Source organism: Athene cunicularia, assembly GCF_003259725.1.
Source record: "Athene cunicularia isolate RWA chromosome 2 unlocalized genomic scaffold, athCun1 chr2_part1, whole genome shotgun sequence".
Taxonomy (NCBI): domain Eukaryota; kingdom Metazoa; phylum Chordata; class Aves; order Strigiformes; family Strigidae; genus Athene; species Athene cunicularia.
In genome coordinates this window covers 98572067-98591631 of record NW_020799095.1, presented here as the reverse complement: position 1 = coordinate 98591631, position 19565 = coordinate 98572067, and the positions used below count along the sequence as shown (strand labels likewise).

The 19565-nt window shown below is 40.3% G+C and overlaps 1 protein-coding gene across 1 annotated transcript in view; it reads left to right on the top strand.

Annotated features, from left to right (window-relative positions):
- RAB31 (RAB31, member RAS oncogene family) overlaps window positions 1-19565 on the top strand; it is a 46090-nt gene that overhangs the window by 2924 nt on the left and 23601 nt on the right. Inside the window, exons 2-3 of the mRNA XM_026841432.1 lie at window positions 7190-7269; window positions 9820-9901. Of these exons, the coding sequence (XP_026697233.1) occupies window positions 7190-7269; window positions 9820-9901 (162 nt within the window). The remainder of the gene's footprint in view (window positions 1-7189; window positions 7270-9819; window positions 9902-19565) is intronic.

Below are 19565 nucleotides of genomic sequence, written 5' to 3'. Positions count from 1 at the left end.
GATACATCTTGCAGATGGAAAAACTGAATACAGCGAGAAGCTATTTGCACTTCTTCCTAGACACCGCTCTGCAGTGCATGGCTGCATTTTCACTGGGACAAGCCTGACACTTGGCAGATTCAGTTCAGTCTCAGGGGTGTCTCTGAACCCAGGTCTCCTGAAAGGTATTTCTCCTTACAGCAGTGTTTTCAGACGAGTAAGTGATACCCAAATACAGGGAAAGATGAAGGATGTGTAGAGTAATTCTTGGATTAAAATACTGCCCTTGGAAACTGCGATCAGGAGTCTGTTGTGCATAACTCTTCCTTGTATGTTCATATGGTTGCTAAAAATCCAAAGCCAGTTTCAGATACTCTTCAAGCTGACTGCCACAGCCTTCTAGAGCAGCTGTAACTGGATTAGTAAGACATGGAAAGTATTGCAATGCTGTCTTCATCTGATGGTCTGAGTAATGATTAAAATGTTAATGGCAGGCATAGAGGATTAAAGCATGCTGCAAATTTCAAAGCTTTATTTTGTTGTTCAGCTTTTGCTTTTTTGCCTTCTTTGGAATTTAAGACAGCCACAATCCTACACTCAGCTTTACCACATCGTGTGCCTTTGGGTTAAGAAGTGGCATCTCGGAAAGCATGGAAGATGCAGGTTGGATATCTCAGTGCTGCATGCCAGACCTTGCCCGAGGACTGACATTCCTCCTAGATACCAGGCTTGACCAGAGCTGAGCATACATTTCTGCAAAAGCCCAATAGTACTTTATGGTGCAGGCCTAGCGGTTTGTTTGATGATAGCTAGCAAAATGCTAACCGTCTAGCAATGCTGTGATGTGATTATGCTGCTATGGATTTTTAAATTCCATCAAAGTCCTGCTGGGGATAATGGGAGTGGGTCAGGGGGATTCAACTGTAAATCAGAAACTAAATCATGGCCAATTCTGACAGTGGAAAGAATGGCTATTTTAATGTGCAGAAGCTCAACTGCCAAGTCAAAACCAGCTGCGCTTCACAGAGCTACTAGAAAGGTCTCTCTGCATTTGCATTTTTTGTAAGACTCGTTGATTATTTTTCTTCCCCTAAAGTTTAAACCATGTCTTTCTACCTCATATTTGCCTGGCCAGTTGCAGAAATTCAGAGAGCCTTTTTTTTTTTGTATTTAAAATATCAAATACACTGATGGTAAAGGACAGTGTTCTCCTTTTTACAAACTTCATACCGATTCAGATGTTTTAATCTGTACATCTTAATTATTCCCACAATGAAAGTTCTGCACTGGGCAAGGCAAGGACCTCTCCTTCCTCTCTACTGTAGCACTGGCAAGGGTCAAATTGATGTAACAAAGATGAGAATTTATCTTGGAAAATCTTGAGCATAAACTGGCTCCTCTGTTATTTTTTAGTTAGTAATGAACAAGCCAAAAAGTTTGTCCGGTGGCATGAACGTGTGACAGGGAGCCAGGAATTGTTGCTTCTCTTAATAGTCAGGAGCAGCTTCCTCTCTGAGCAGATCCTCTTCCAGGACAGTGGGACAACTTTCTGACTGTACCCTTGTTCTGTGTATTTGAGCATTGTTATTACCCCCTGCTCTCTGTGTCTGAAAGGTGACACAAGGCAGCATTATCTCACTGGAGGGTACACTGGGAAGATCATTAGTGAGCCAGATTTGACCGCGCTTGTTACTGGTGTGTGCACTTACTGCACATCTTGATGCTAACTTGTCTGAAAGAAAGCTTCAGAAGAGCTTGCTGGTAGGCTCCAGTATTAACTTCTGCCTGGAACTTGGATTTTCATCGGTGTGAGCAGCTTTGTAATTCAAGCTCTATGCCTGATGAAGAAGCTACACCGCAAGAGGCTGCCTGCCTGATCAGCCCTGACTGCATCAGTCATACTCTTTTTCTCTTGATCAGGGACCAAGAGAAGGGCTGAATCTGAGGAAGGGCTGAGCTGCCAAATGCTTATGGTGCCTTTGCAGTTGGGGTGGTTAGCAGGTCAGCTTTTGGGGGGCCCCAGCACAAACGGGTCCTGAGGGGCAGATGCATTTCTGTTGTGAGGTGCAGGGAAGTCCTCCTGAGTTCGGTGGAAGCCAGATGTGCCATGGCATCAGTTTCTTGCTTTATGGGAAAGGATAAAGACTTAACACTTCCAAATGTTTTCCTTATTATTGTTGAAATGACATCTGCTTTACCTACTTTTTTTGAGCACTTGGTTATTCTTCTGATATGTAAGACTAACACATGTTAAACCCAGTCAGTTTTAATGAGACCTTTGCCTGTAGATGGTGTCTCAATGAATCTTGATTATAATGAGAAATGCTTCGGAGAGACAGACATTTTTAATTTGTAAAAATTACAAATTGAAGTACTGTGGATTGAATTGAATCCTGATTTCTGTCTAAGCTGATGGGAAAACTTCTATCCTTCTGAAGGAGCCGTGTGTTGGATCCCTATTTTACAGACATTGGTTCTCCATTGCTTCTCAATGCAGATTTTTGTGGCACCCGTCTCCAGGGTATCTCAATCCTTTTTTAAAGCTGAAATGGGAAGTTAGTCATGAGATCCGTGGTGGTTACAAGCCAGATGATCTCTTTTTTTCTTACTTTTCAAGTAGGAGGACTGAAGGCAGTTTCTTCAGTATCTTCATTCTTAGTGTGTCATTTCCTCATGCGAAGTGCCGTCTAGTATTCTTAATTTATTTGTGTTTCCAAAATTCTAGAGTCATAAAAGGACTTTTGCATGGTTTAATTTCACATCCATTAAAAAAGCTCTATGTGTTAACATAGCACAGAAATATTCTGTGTAGTCAAGAAGAAAAAAGCTCTTGCAGCAGTGTGCATAATTATAGGGCTGCTGTTTAGTCATCAGTCATGATATGTGTGGATTTTTTTTTGTGAATTCAACATTTATTCTATTTCAGATGTAAAAAAGAATTTACATGAAGAGTGAGTTTGCTCAGCACAATAGAGCTTGACCCATCTGAATCTGTTAAAAGCTATTATATCAAAGCTAAACTCTAACGTACTGATTGAGGATGTGTTTACAGAATAGTATAGTTCCCTTCAGTGTGGAAAAGTGCTTGGAGGACTGGGCCCTATGTTTTTGCAAAGATATAAATGAGACATCCAGATTTAAATTAAAGAGCTAAATTTTTTGTATTAGTTTTTTTTTCTGACAGGATAAATGCATCTGGAACAATGGACAGAGGAATATGCCAATTGCCTGTTTGTAATGGGAAAATGGTTTTCTTTTTTAATATATTGTTCCTATTGAACTTCTGCTTTTTTTTTTTTTTTTTTTTTAAAAGCTCAGTTGTTGTTTGCCTGCAAATGAGTTGCCAGCATCGTGTAATTCCACTGGCTTGAAATACAGTCTCATCTCCTTTACAGTATGTGAGCTGAGAAGAGCCAAGTGTGGTGGTTCTCCGTGAGCAGAAGTGTGGGTGGAAGCACTGGTTTTTGTGGTGTGCTTCTCTCCATCCTGGTGCTCTTGAATTTGTCATGCCTAAATCTGTGGGTAAGGGATTTTAGAAGAATAGGGAACATCTCTTCAGGGTTAAAGGGTGAAAATCAGAAATTAGTCATGCTTGCATTGGTTCCTTGTATTTATCAGAAACATCTGATATGGCTTCAGATTTCCATGTCCATTTTGCTGACCAGTGGGAGATTCTGAAGTTGTAGTTACTTCTTCTGCTGAACTAATAGTGGTTTACATTTCTACTCCTTTCCTTCCTCATCACCCCACCCCTTTTGCCTATCTCAGTACAGTGCAGTTTATAACTGATCTTTTGTAAGTGTGCTATGAGGCTTATGAAGAAGAAGGGAGAAAAGCAAAACACGCAGTTGGTCCCATGAGTGACTCATCAAATGCATTTTGAACACCTTAATTCCAGAATAATTATATTTATTCCTTTCTTGTCTCTCCTTTCATGTAGTGGTCTGCTCTTGATCGTGATGAGTCAGTGTAGTGCTGAAGCCCTTGGATTTCCTGTGAATATGGATTTTTCTGAGGAGTTGCAGGATGTGGTCCCTAAAGTGTGACATAACTCCTGAGGACATGTTTTCAGTCTCTGAAACTTGTCCAATCCACTCAGCTCAATACTGCTGTGACCTTTTACATAAGCCTTGTTATTCCTTGGTGTATGTTTGATGTTATATGTACACCAACATGGAGCAAAATGAAAAAGAAAAACAGATTAGAGGGTGTAAAAAGCTGCCAAAAAGCAGAAATCTGAGAACTGAAAAATAAGTCATCTGCATGCCTGAATGCTACCCAGGCATGTGGCTTGACAAGTCTGTTATAATCCTTTGAAGAAAAAGGAACAGAACAAGGGAGATCATCCCTGTCAGATGTTAGAAAAATGGATGTTAGAGGGAGACCTTAACAGCAAAGGACAAAGCGGATGGTAGCAGGAAGGCTTTGTACAGCCTTATCAAGGAGGTTTAATTTTGGTGCATTGGTGAGAAGTGAATACTTTTTCTGCTTCTTTGAAGCAATCATGCTTTCCTTGAATTCTGTGAGATCAACCTGAAAGGTAGTTCCCTATTGTCAATAAAAGATAAGGTCTGTTATCGGTAAAAGATTTCTAAGTGTGCAAGTTGTTGTCCAGTGTTCATGCACCATGATTTGCTTTGCTATCAGGCAGGTGAGTGTCTTGTTTGATGGTATGGTAATGTGAACTGAAAACTGGCTAAGTAGTTTCAAATCCTGCGATGGAATGATAATCGCAGCCTTAAGTGGGAAGCGTTTTCTTTCTTACTTCCTTCCCCTCTGTGCTCTAATTATACTCTGGTAGCTGACCGTTTGTATCCTCCAGGCAACAAAACAGAAGCTAGGAGGGCTTGTTTCAGCTGAACCCCTTGGTGCAGTAAATTGCCTGGCTCCTGGAAAGCGCTGGCCACTGGCTGCAACAGTGGTCATCCTAAAGACATGTTCATTTGTGGTCTGCATCCATTGGTTTCACTGAACTTTCACCAGGGGTAAATTTAGCCCTCTTGGTCGTCCAAGCAGCCCCAGGAGTAAAGTGTAAGAATACCTTCAAGCTTCTTGAGCGATATTGGTGTGCCTGACATAGCTTGAGTTGAACTGTGCTTGTTGCAAGAGCAATGGAAACTTCGAAAGTTCCTTTAATGTTAGCGTGAAACATTAGTAAGAACATGAACTGAAAGATGAAGAGGTAGGAGCTTCCAGGAAAATGAGCTGAGCTTTAATCCACACTTGTGGATGTCGCATCCTTGCCAGAGGCTGGGCTCCTCTTGCTCAGGAGCTGTAATTGCAGTTGCCCTTCTGAGTGACCCATCAAGGGAGCTGAAGGAGATACATGAAACTTAAGTGTCACTGGGTCACGGGAGTCACTGTGTTGTTTCAAACACGGTGGCAGAAACTGTGTCCCTGCGAGAGGGAAATGTAATTCTTTGCACTCAGTGAGTGGTAGTTCTGGTTTCTCCACAACGTTAAAAAAGTCCAGAATAATAATTGAATCCTCAGTTTCATCACAGAGGAACTTTTTTTTTTTCTTTTTTTTTCAGTGTTCTGCCATCCTGGCCTAGTAATTATACAGAGATGTCAGCTGGAATCGATAATGAAGGCAAAATTTGGGAATAGCAACAAGATGTGTTGCTGGTATTGATCAAAGACTATGGGGCTGGTTTTAAACACTGCTTCTCCTTTGATCTTTTTTTCCTATTGATTGAACACAGTAGATAAACAACCGTCTGTGTAGTATGAGCATTTATGATGGCTTTTAAGATGACTAAGGACAGCTTTGAATTAAATACAAGAGTTTAAATGATGGTTTTCTAGTAAGTGCTGTCTAAAGACTTCACTTGCAGCGGTGATAATTTCATTTAAGCATGGTGAAAGGAAATCTAAATACAAGCATTATTTTTCTTTCATATTCAAAAAGAAGATAAAATACAAAATTGATTGCAGGAAAGGCAAAGGCTTTTTTTTTATATATAGTCATGTTTGGGCAAAGGCTGCTTTTTTTTTTTTAATATGTAGTTATATGTGTAGTGCTCTCAACAAACTGTATTCTCTTGTCTTGGTAGTTTTTGAGGTTTGTGTAAATTAGTCAAGTGTCTTAAAATGTGAATACAAATGGAACTACCAGGTGCAGTCTGGTAGTCCTGCTATCACATCCAATGAAATTAATAGAAAACTTTCCATTGACTTTTTAATGAGTTAGATTGGACCCTGGGCTGTCATTGTTAATGTCTTGGAAAGGTCAGGATCGATTTCCTGGCATCCTTTTTGTCTCTAGGAGGATCTTTACAATTCTGTGGTAGACATAGCAATATTGCTATTTGTCTTCCTTTGTAATTCAATTTAAATTCTTCTACCTACCATCTAAGGCTTCATGAAATAACAGAGGCAAACCGAAAAATACTGCATTTTGGGGAAGTTGCTCGTATTGTAAATGCCTAAAAGAGTATTTCTGCAAAATATCAAGCTTTCTCCACCCCCCCACCCCCCTTGTTATTCTGAGTTTTATCCCAGTACTGTAGTTATGGGGGAAGACTCTTCCTGCAAATGGAAGCCGCCTGCCACATTGCAGTATAGAGAGCAAGTTGCGTTGCATTTAAAGTTATGCTGTTTCGACGCAGTCTGGTAACACAACCTGCACAGGGATAGCTGCACATCTCCAGGGATCCAAATCTTTGGATTCCTGCCTTTTCAAAACCACCTGAACCCTCTGCAAAGTTTCCACCAAGCAGGCTTGCTTGTCTTGCTGCTAAAAGTTAGTTCGACTAAGTTAGTGCTGTCTGTCTACTAAAAGGTTGGTGTTAGTAATCTGTTTTGGAAGCACAGTCGGGCTACCCTTGCAACGGGCCTGAATGAAGTTGTTTCTCTGGCTTTGTGGGGTAATGTACCATGTGTTTGAAAGCACAGAATTGTCTCATACATGTAAACGGCTATTCTTGAAGTACTGCAGTCCTTGCAACAGGAGTATAAAATCCACACCCAAAAAAATAATGCTTGAGAAGAAAGGAGTGTTGGGAAGAGGACCAGGGAGCTCCACTCACGATGCTGACATTTGAAAAGGATAATCCGTGTGCTGGCTGTTCTTTTGAAATGTTTAACCTGCCCTACTTGCCAGTAGAGATGATTTAATTTCACAGATTAATATTTGACTATTTCTTCAGGTGAAGAATTGGTGTCTAGGGTCTCCTGAACTCACTGTCATGCTTTTCTTTATTTTCAGGATACTGGGGTTGGGAAATCAAGCATTGTTTGTCGATTTGTCCAGGACCACTTTGATCACAATATTAGCCCAACTATTGGGTAAGTACCATGCATAATATATATTTTACTTCTATATATTTTTTTAACTTGCTGCCCTCTGCTGAGCTACTCTCTTTTCCTTACTTTGGAAGGCTCTGAATACTGTATATAATTTTTTCTCTGTCTTATCAATCTCATTCAACTCTTTACTCTTCTTTAATGCCAGTCAGCTCATGTTGCCTATTTAGAGAGCCTGGGCTGCCCCAAACCAGGTCTGCTCGGCGCTACCTGTTCTGGGAATACAGAGATGCCCTAAACTTACAAAATTAAACTAAATTGGCAGAGCTGTGCCAGTTCTCCTCCTGGGAATGGTGTCTCTTGAAAGAGCCTCTTTTCTGGGGTGGTCTAGAACCACATTGTATTGACTTGTGTTGTGCATGGCTATTGACTTCCAGCTCTTCTGTTTCATTTTTCTTCACTCATCTTACACCAAGAGATTCTTAGATGTCTTACTCAGTTGGTGACATTTTCTTTTTGTCTTGTCAAGAGTTTCACACTTTAGGGTTGTTTTTAGGTCGTAGGACCTTAGGATTAAAATCAATTTAGTTCCCACTGATCCATGAGGTATCAAATCTGATCCACATAGCTTAAAGAACTGAAACCCCACAACCTAAGAGACCATGATCTGCACAATGACTAGAGCACCCCATAACTGAGTAATGGTAAAAGAACCATGGGGAGACCTTAATGTACCTACATTATGTGTCCTGCCAGGCTGGGCTGGAACATGGGCAGTGTCTGTTCCTGTGTGCGGACATACTTTCGTCTAGGTTTAGGATGTGCTACATTATCTGGCCTTTCTCAAAATAGGGACAATGCAATTTAAGCTAAGTATAATTAATTCGTACCTGTTCTTTAAAAACTGTCAAGCTTCCATGTGTCGGACCATCAGAAGCCTGTAGTTGATTTTGATTCCAAAATTTTTTCTTTTAATATGTTAGGGACAAATCTGCCACGTCCAACATTATCTGGAAAATTTTGAAAATTCATGATCCCTTACGGGAAAGGACACTAATATTTAATGTTTACAGAGGAGTAATTCGGGTGGGTAGGGCTGATCTGACTTGTGTGTTAGAGCTCTTTTAGATTGTCTGTGGATTGTTATTGATCGCTCTGTGTTGTTCAGAGGGTTAGATGATACTTTCCAAAGCTCTGCCTTTTGATGCATGAAGGAGTCTCAGCTGGAAGTTGCCCATTGAAGTTCCAGGACAATTTTAGACTCCTGAATGTAATTAATAGAGAAAAATGGACAGAGAGAAAGGAAGCATGTAATGAATAACATTACTGACTGAAGGGCACTTGTTTGCAGTGAAGGAATTGATGGGACCTTGAATGGTTCTTTACTTTTAAGTCACCATCGGCATTTTTCCCCAAGTAGTTGTTTTTACTAAATAAATGTCTTCTGTTCAAATAGAAAAATAATTTCCCTCTGTTATCATAATTATGAAAATTAAAGGGATTTTTTTTCCACTTGAAGATTAAAATATGATGGCTAGCTTGCACACAGGTGATAATTACTCTTCTATATAGATAAGGTTTTAAATATATAATCCTTGCAATCTACAGTAAGTGCTGTTCCTGTTTTTGAAGCTCTAAAGTGTTGCTTAATGCTTTGAGAAGGAGAGTAACAACTGAAAGCACACAGCCTGAAAACAACCAGAGAAAATGCTACACATTTTTTGCCTCGATATTTTTATAAGCAATGCACCATTGTTAAATTCAAGCAATTTGCAGATGACTGTAGAGGAGACCTCTGGTATATCATTCTCAGGAAATGTTTTAATCAGTCATATGTCACTCAGTGCTTTTGTAATGACAGTGTATCATATCAAATACATCTTTATGAGCCAGGAAAAAAGTTACTACAACAGTAATTGTTCAGTAGTGTCCAAGTGGGATGGGGGAAATAAAAAATCTGCCAGAGTTTAGCAGTCTCTCCTACCCAGCTTTAATTGAAATGCTGTAATATGGAAAAAAAACCCTATAAATTTGTAACCCTCTTACCTAAAAGAAGAAAAAACATGCTGTGAAAACAGACAAATTTAATTTCCTACAAAAAATACAAGAAGCCATGAAGATTTCTTCATCTGAGCTGAGAGGGGGAAGAACTTTTTTCCATTTGTCCACCACATGCATTCCAACAGGTGACTTTTCTGTTCCATGGTAATCCAGTGTTCTGCCTTTAACTGAAAAGTTGCACATTTGTTGCCTGGTATGATGATGGCTGATGCCTTTTTCTCAAGTCCATGTCACTGAGAAGATGGAACTAGCTAGCAGCAGAAGCTACATGTGAACAGCAGGAGCATTTGTGTTCCTGGGCCCATGCAGAAATGCCCTCTGAACCTTAGAGGCTTTTCCCTTCTTTTAAAATACATATATAGGTATATATTTTATCTGAGAAAAGGGAGTCTTTCACTTCTGGTAGGCATTTTATCAAGGTTTTGGAGTTTCCCATATGCAGTCTAACCCTACAGAACTGGCTAGGCTCTGTAGGTTACATATCCAGAGTGACTGTCACGTTATAAATTTCTGCTGCTTCCTCCTTTTCAGAGCATCCTTCATGACTAAAACTGTGCCTTGTGGGAATGAGCTTCATAAATTTCTGATCTGGGACACAGCTGGTCAGGAACGGGTGAGTATTACTTTGCAGTATTTCTTTCTTATCCTGGTCTCTTTTAATGTGTTGGCATACTTTTTCTAAACCTTTCGTCATCAGAAGACTTTGTAAGCATAAACCTGCTGAATCTTTCCAAAGCTCTGCGAAGCAGGTGGTTGGCAGTCACCAAGTATATAGGTTCCCATTTCACAGGTGAGGAAAATGCAGAGGCAGGCTGACCATACCACTTAGCCTGGTGTGAACTGTCAGCCACTTTCTTCAAGACAGCTTCGGCAGTGCCCATGTGGTCTCCAGCTCCCCACTGGTTTCATTGGGTTTATGTGTGGCAGCTTTTGTTGGCATTGGAAAGCACTTGACTTCCAGCACATGGGCTGGCAGGTGGTCTGAGCTTAGGTGGTGACTCTGGGGTTGTCGTGGGTTGGGACATTGAATATGGACACAGGTTGTGTCCACTGTGACTGTTTTGGAAATTAGCACTGGCAACCTTGAACCACTTAGGGTTTTCATCTTGATTTCTCAAGTGTGTGAAGTGAATTACTCAAATTAAGTAGCTTTTCCTTTGGATTTTCAAAAAAGCCATAACAGAGTTTGTGGGCATTAGTTCTTATTTACTATATGTAAACCTGATTGGTCATTTGTTTCTTTTAATAGCCTCGATGTGGTAGTATGTAGTAATATGCTGTAGAACTGTAGAGTTCTCTTAGTATATACCCACATTTATCTTGAGAAGTTTGAAAGAAATGGAAAAAACCATGCACACATTTTAAAATATCTTCAGACTTTCTTGTGAATTTTTATTGTTCCTGTTCATAGAAAAATGTAGCTATGCTCATGTTAGGTTGAGGTAAAATGAGATGCTTATACAGACTGTAATGTCAGTCCTGATACATCCCACTTTATTCTCCATACTTGTATGTGAATTGCAGGCAATGAAGATTTTTGCTGTTAAGTGCAGGAAATGCTTGTGCTTTTATTTACAATGTGCAGCATGATGTAAAGTGGCCCCGGTGAAATCTGTTGACTTTCAGCGATTCGGTATGTTATTTATGATGGGAAAACGGATCTTGAAAAACATATTTGAAGTATAGCATAATTCCTTCCCTTAAGTCTTGTTTGTTCAATTTCTGCATGATCTGGAGCTGATAACTGGCTAATTATTGCAAGAGGTAGCAAAGGTTCAGTGTTCTTTCCCATGGTTTGAGTTTCCTTGCTTATTCTCTCTCTGTCTTCCCTCCAATGCCCCACTCTGCTTGCTTTTTTTTTTTTTTCCTTCAGCTCTTCAGCACACAAAACTCAGTTCTTGACATTTAGGTAAAAGTATTAATCTATTTTCTCACATAGTCTTAAGACTCTCAAAGCTTTTTTTTAAAGTAGGTGAATATTAATAAAGCCATATTTACTGAACTAAATGATGCCTCATTTGAGGCAGGAAATCTGTGACTGAGCTCTGACTCTTGGACACAAAATCCATCCTTCCCATCTAGTCCCTTATGTTTCCTCTCAATTTTTTTTAGGCTCATCATTTTTCAAACATCTGCTTTCCTTTTTTTTGGTGTCCAACAATGATGAGCAGTGACCACCAAAAACCATGTTAAATTTTTCAGAATCTATTACAGATAAGTTATGTTACAGGTTTTCATGTGTAATCATGAATTATAACCTCTTTAGGCCAGGGGCCATCTTTTTCTTCTGTGTTTACACAATGTATTCCCAATCCTTCACTAGGACTCCAGGAAACTGGAGTGATACTGTAAACAGAATTGATGTTGAGTCCTAGGTACTGAGGCAGACAGGTTTTCTAAGGTGAGGTCCACACTGTTCCAGGTCATTCTCTGTCCTAGAACATCCCCATTTTACAGCTAAACCCATGAGGCTTCTCAGTAGTTTATTCACTTTAATTTGATCTGGGATTCTGATTACTTTGTCATATGTTGCTTCTTTTGATCTGCTATTCAAGAACAAATGTCTCCCCCTGCTAATTTCTTTCTTGTTACCCTCTGAACAACAGTAATGACCCAAAGCTTCCAGCCTAACCCAACCTGTGGGCCTATTACTGTTTTTCATAGTATACTAATAGATGTTTTCCGAGTGGTGTGTCTGCTCTGAGAGCTGTTGTCCTTCTCATGCTCTTTGTTGAGGCTTTATGCTCCACTGCTGAAGTCTGGAAGTTTTGTCTATTGTCTGCACTGCTGATAGCATTGTTTAGGACTTCCTGCTCTTTCAACATTGCTTTTGTTTGGCTTCGTTCTCTTACACGCAAGGCCAAGCATAGGAGTTGGGTGTGCTTATTCTGGAGTTGGGGTGTGCTGTGCTTCCCCAGCTGTGCCAGCTGGTGCTGTGTCTATGTGCTGACATGGAGCCTTCACAGCAGAAGAGCCCTGAGTCAGATTTAACTGAAGCCTCACTTATGCCATGAAAGTTAAGCTCAAACCTTAACCATGGTAGAGCGGGCAGGCAGAAACAGCAGCAGCAGCACTTCCGTGATCCTCGTTCATGAGTTTCTCCTTTTTCATGAGTTTCTCTGGGCAACAAACTGGGAAACTGCCAGCTTGGAGAGTTTAGAGAAACCACTCTTAAATATCTTAGTTACAAGCCCTTATTTAAGGCATACCCTGTGAGAACCCATGTGTCTCCTGGCTGCCTTCAGTCACTTGGGAGAAACTGAAAATTCATGTGGCTGTTTCTGAAAAGGAGCCATGTCCTAGGTGCTCGGAGAAGCCAGCTGGAAGCACTCAGCACCCCCTTAAGGAATTAAATTGATATTCAGATAGCCGCTTGTAATGTTGCAAGCCTTCAGAAATGCTGGTCATTGCTGGGTTTAAAAGCTTGTAGGAACAGCTGAGTTGAAGAATCTTAATATACAGACCAACCAGTCAGAGGCTGATCATGGAGAACAGATAACTTCAGATTCATACGGATAAGTTACAATATTTCTGTTGTGTCAGGAAACTTGGAATTGTAGGCAGAGTAGAAAAGGAACCAAAATTGCCATTTTGTAGACAATAAGAAGCAACCATCACTTCTGCAGAATGACAATAACACAGCAAAAACTGGAGATCAAAAGCGTTTCAATTAGAGCCTTGGGAGTGAATGCTCAGCTTGCTTCCTGGAGGAGACCCTGGAGGAGGGGTACATGGCTCTCCAGCAGCTCTCGCTGTGGGGAATTCACATTGTACTTGATTACAAGAGGCGAAAGCTTCTTTAAGCCTTCTATCATGTTCTTCCTTTTCCCTTTTTGGGTAGGGAGAATCTTAAACTGTCAGCACACTTTTAGAAAATCCCCCTACTTATCTGTGCCTAAGTACTGATCTCTGCGGACCCAGCTGCTTTGTGTTGGTGTGCTATCAGACAAACTCGCTTTATTCTGTTTCTCAGAGTCACTTTCCCTCCACCACACTATTTTTCTAATGTCACTTTTTTTTCCCTATCTCACTTTTCCCCCATCATCTTTAAATTGTTGCTGTGCACTCCAGGATTTAAATGCACGACAATTATGTTACTGTTAGCAAAGGTTCGCTCCCCTAAGAAGTCTCTTCACAAGTTAGTTAATGATGTTTTTATTAGCATATATTTTGGTTCATGGTGCCCTAAGTAGCTTCTAATTGCAGTTCTTTGTCTGAATACCTTGGGTGGCTGCCAGCTTTCCATTTTGCCAGCTGAGGAATATTGTAGCAAATAGTTAGGGAGCCTGAGGGCCCTGTTTCTAGGGCAGGAAAATTTATCTTTGTCCTTTTTAAATTTACTGTGTTGAACTCTGGGATTTTTAATTTTGTTTAATAGAAGGAACCTCAATTACTTGAGCTCAATTTAAACCTTGATAGGAATTACCCTGAGTTGTGGGCTTTTTTTTTTTTTTTTTTTAAAGTTGTCCTGCTGATTCAGAGACAGTGTCACGAGGTGGGAGGTGAAAATGCTCCTTGAGGGGAGGACTTTGCCGCAGTCTTGACTGGGACGTTTCACCTAAACTGAGCAATCTAATCACTGAGCGTATGGATGCTTCCTCTGAAACCAGACTACTTGAATTGGGAGGACTTTACAGCAACTATCAATTACTTGAATTACTTTCACAGTCAAGACATGGCCTGAATTTTGCTCTACTGTTTTATATAGGTGACTCTGATGACTCTCTGACCCTCAGCTTAGTCCAGTGTGGAGGTGGTTCCTTGTATGTGGTGTAAGGACCTTCCTGTAGTGAGCTGATGTTTGCATGCTGCAAAGGTCAGCAAGTGATATGGTAGTATGTGCGTTTGAGAGCACCAGGGGCATTAGAGCTTGTAAGTGAATATGTTATTTTTACTATTTTTAGAGTCAGCGTAAAGCATGGTAAATCATTTAAGAGATGCACATGGATGTGTTTTTTCTGAAGCTTCAACAGACTTCTATCATGTAGCTTGACAGTGAGCTGCAGTATAGGTGTAGTGTCTTTTGCACCCCTTGTTTAATGACTGTAAAACTTCAGAAGGGCTAATCACAGGTCATTTCTGTGATGTTGCAAAAATTTGTTTTCTGCTTATTTAAAATACCTTCAAAAGGTTATAAAAAATGTTGGATTTTTCCTTTTTGCTTTAAGAATTCTTACATATTTGAGAAAAATCTTCATTTCTTTCTATCTATCTATCTATCTATCTATCTATCTATCTATCTATCTATCTATCTATATCTTCTTCAATTTAGCTAGCAAAAAAATACCTGTAGGTCAGAGACAGATCTTTCCTGATTTATTCAGCTTGTGAATCCTGAGAACTGGAATCTCAGTCTTCAGGTATGAAGGGAAAACTACTCCAGGTTATGAAATGCTAAATGGTATCTGATAGTGGCTTTCATGCACAACATTTTTCCATTTGCTCTTTGCCAGCTGAGAATGTTAGGAATTTTGTATCCCTCCCAGTGCTACTGCTTGTGAGAGAAGCTTATGTGTCAGGGTAATCTGTTTGACACTTCTGTTTTTTAGCCTTTGCTTCTCTCCACACCCCAATTTTCTGTTTGGCAGCTGCTGCCTGGAAGATGATAGGAACAAGGTGACATGTAAATGCCCAGGCTTGGGCAAGTGGAGGCTCCCAAGCTGTGGAATAGGTACTGTTCATGGTGTATGGGCTGCTTCAATGAGCTAGTGCAATGCAGGAGCAGTGGTGGTAACCTCTAGATCTTCCCTGATCCACAGAAGCGGTTAAGGCAGATCTCCTAAACAGCCTGGTACTAATGTGTTTCTGCCACTGGTCTACCATGCTTTTCACTGCGAGAACCTCAGCATTTTGGTTTATAGGAACGGGAGCCAAAGTGTCAGGAGGAATGTGCTTCAGGTGGGTTTGTGAATGGGTCTGAAGAGGTTTTTGGGAGTGGCATGGCAGGAGGGACCAAGGATGGGAGAAACAGGACACCCAAAATCACCTGCAAGAGAGGCTGGGAATGGATTATGGAGTGAGGGGACCAAGGTGCGTAAAATTCCTAGTCTAGCAACATGAGTGTGTATAATAGGAAGGGAAAGGAAATTGCAGAGCTATATCACTGCCCATACATGTTAAGTGGCTAGCAGACAGCCAGAAAGTGTGGCTGTACTTTAATAGAACCCAGATAAAGAAAGTGTATGGATCTCTGACCTTGAGAGGAGCCAGGTGGTTTGATCTTGGCCATTCAGGTGCAACATACTTAGAGCATCTCTTCAAGAATGGGAATGAAATCTAGTCAAATGATTACAGCTGTCAGGAAGCAAATCTTGTGCTGCGGTGCACCTGCAGATGCTTGAAAAGGCAGCATGTGGAAAAATCTTAGCTGAATTTAGCCCCTGACGTGAGAAGGTGCGTAATGCTTGGTGAGTGCTGGTCTGATTCTGCTTACTTTATGCATCCTTACCCTTTCCAGCCATGCTTGTAGGCAAAATTTGAATCCTTTTGTAGCAAGATCAAGTGATATTCTTTACAGTCTAGGATGGTAAAAGCAACCCAATAGAGGAATTGTGGAAGGTTTTGTTGTTGTTGGTTTTGGTTTTTTTCCTTTTGGCTCTGGAGTTTGGAGGAGACAGCCCTGCTGTGGCAGTAAGCCAGCACTGGGGTGTTAGCACTACAGGATGGTGCAAAGAGCTGCTGACATGAATTACTGTTCCCTGCTGTGCCTGGCAGATTGACTGAATCCAGACTGTCTTCAGTAGCATTTGTCAGCCTCTGTATAAATAGGCAAGAGTGGTAGTTTTTTTGTATTTATATTTATTTGGCCTTCATTTTGCTTTCTAAACCAGCATTACATAAGACATGGTTAAAAGACTTTCAGTATCACAGTTTGGGTGTGATTTATGTTGTGTTCCCTTGAATTTGTTTTTCTTTTCTAAGTATTGCGATATGGTTATTCTGTGGCTTTTTCTTCCCCATTCTGTACTGTTAGTACAAAGGAAATGTGAAAAGCATTACCTACAACCAAATATACCCCTCCATGATGAGATGCACAGGAAACAGAAAGCAAAATACTACAGAGCTCTTAAATAGGTGGTAAATTCCTTAATGGCTGGTTGGTTCCATTTTTCTGCCCTTTGCAGGGGCAAAGCTTCTGTTGACTTCAGTGAGATGGCCAGATGAGGGGTTGTAGAATCCCAAAATACTCCTGGAATTAACAAGAACCACTCTGGTTATGCTGAACTTGCATTTACACCACCTAAGATTGAATTTGTTGTCTGTGCTGCAGGGCTGTACAGCTGTAAGGTTGGGCAGCTTCTAGTTGGATCCTGAGAGAAAAAGGGGACCTGCTTTCAGAGGAAATTTCATAATACACATGTGGCTTCACCACTTCTTCCTTAATGGCAGAGATGATGAACTGCAAGTGCAAAGTGGATGTGTTGGTAGAGGAGCATGAGTATGAAGGTGCTCCGAATCCAGTTAGCATTTCACCAGTACTGATGCAACTGTGTAGGTATGTAGCATGCTGTGTGGTGTTCTCTAAGGAAGAGAGTCTTAAAAGTCTGCATGAAGCTACACAAGTCATTGATTTTGGTTTTTGGTGTGTCTTTGGTAAAATAAGTTTCTTTCTTACATTTTGAATGGCCCTTTTGGCCTGATTGTAGCTGTTGAATTGGAAAATGTACTCCTACTTAACTATTGTGCTGCATGGCTTAGTGACCTCAGCCTCACAAGTTGTTATCAATCCCTACAGAAGCAGAATGGGCTTAATGAGTCAAGTGCATCAGTATTTGCAAATAGGCAAACTTTTTGTGGATACTGAATGAGAGGCACAGGACTTCTAGATTTCCATAGTAGGTGAGCTGCTAATGATACAGTACTCATTATACAAAGATGGGAGGTATTCGAGTTCCTAGAGGGTTATGGTGGAAACTGGTGGGAAACAGTAGGGATGAAATTCAGTAGTAAAGCAGCAAGTCCTTGTACCTTTTAACTCCCAACAAAAATATATGCTGTAAAGTTGTAGGTGATTTTTTTGGAAACAGAGGAGGAAGCCACCTGTGAATGTATTTAATGCTTAAAAGATGATTATGTGTGTATGATGCAGCCTTCAGAAGTGTGTTACATGTTGGGGAATTAAGGGTGTTTTACGTCTAGAGTGCTGCATTACAAACCTGGACACCAGCAGTCAGAAAAGATGAACTGAAGCTGGACCCAGGCACAGAGAAAAGCAATTAGACCCTGCTTTTTTTGCATTACCTTATCCTCAGACTGAAAGATCCTGGTTTAGCAGACTGGCAAAGTTAAAACTATGTGACTGCTCTATATTCACATTTCAGCTGAAGGCAAGCATTGATGCTTGAATTTCAGTAAGTGAAGGTGCCAAGTAAATTACAAGTAATTTAGTAATTAGGAATTCAGAATTTTATTAATTGTCAAAATAATACAATGCTGTAAAAGTGTAATGGAAAAAAACTTCAAAATTATTTTAGGCTGGACCTTGATCAGCTTTTGATTTGAGTTAGGAGTGTCGTTATTTGTGATGGTGGGAGCCAGTAGAAGACTGTTTTGGGTCTGTGTTTCCCCATTTGCCCAAGGCGATGTGAGCTGCTGCTGACTGCAGGTAGGGATGACATCAGCCAGAGCTCTGCTCTTGGTGGGGGTGGGTTACAGAGGGGCTGGCTTCCCAGCAAGTTGGGGTTTTGACCTGGGTGTCCTTGTGGCAGAGCCAGGGGTGCCTGCTCGAGCATTTTAGGTGGCCTCTCTTGAGAAGCAGAGCTGTTCTCAAGCCAAAGCTTGAACTGCTCCTGTTTCTCCTAACTTTCTTGGGAATTACTGGATACAGAAATACTGAGCTATAAAATCAAGGTTATAGACATTGTCATTTATAATACAGAAGGAGTCCTGTGAGATTTAATTCTGTAAGATGATTTTTTTGTGTGTTGCTTGTTTTGGGCATCTGTCCCACATTTGGTCCTTGGCAGGTGAAAAATGTGCACATTAGTATTTTGTATCCCTTTAATTAATTTTGCGTGACTCTCTTTTTCTAGGTAATTAGGCCAGGAAAAGGTTCAAGAGATTCTTCTTTTGAGCACTGATTTAAGAGGAGAAAAAGAAAGAAAAAAACATCAAATATAATTATTTGCATAATCTTTTTACAAGTATGTTTGTGATATTGGAAAAGCCATGCTCATAAAACATGTTTGTTAAGTCTATTATTAGATCATAAAACTTACTCAGTTACAATTTTTCAACCCCTTTTGATTTATTTGGTGTTGCAAAGAGTCTTTTCCTGTTTTCTTGTGGACAACAGCGATTTCTTATGACAGAGACATAGTATATCATGTTTGTTTATTAGCCTGCACAAAAGAATGATGAAGGGGATTTAATTTTGGTTTTATTTGATATTCTGAACTGTGATAACTGATATAGTTGTTACTAGTGTACTTTCAATTGTTATTAAACAGTTTCAAAATACTTTTTTTTTTTTCTCTTTTCCTCACAGATCATAGGAAGTTGTGTTAAGATGCATTGTAATCCCATTTTGGTCACTTTGTCCAGTGTAAAATATGAAATCTTGAGTGTCAGGTTTATCTAAATAGGAATATAAACTTACATGCCAGATGAAATCTATCAGTTGATATTTAAAAAGCCCAAATCCTGAAGCTACATGCCCAGACATGGACAAAATGATTTCTCCTCTTAAAAAGCCTTATAATTAATATATTACTGTAGAGTCATGAAAGAGGAAATAACTGTCCTGTCAGCTGAGCAAGTAAATAGCTTCTCAGTAGAATAGGGAGATCATACTTGTTTGTTAATAACAGCTACTGAACCTGAGTGCCTTTCAAAGGCAGTTGCCTTTCTGAGCCTAGCTCGCTGTGGTCTTGCCCTCCCTCTTTGCAAGCTTGTAAGGAATTGGAATATTTAAGTGGATTATTTTGCCTTAAATAGAAGGGGAACTGCATTCCTCCTGCGTGATGCACCTCTGGTCACTGCTTTTTATGTTTCTTGACACAAGGAGCAGGTCAAGCATGGTTTGACTTTGTTTAGCATTTCTGTTACTGAAATGCAATGCACTGTTGAAGTGATTAATCTCCAAAGATATAAATTTTCCTTGCTTCTACATATTGACCACACTAATTCAAAATTATTACTGCTTCCGTTATAGGAAAAAAGAGTAGAACTGCCAGTGACAGTAGACTGTACCAGCAGACATGTGCAGAAAGTACTGCAAGTGCAGACCTATTCGAGTGTAGTCTAAACTGAGGTGAATCTGGCTTCTAGTGGTCCTG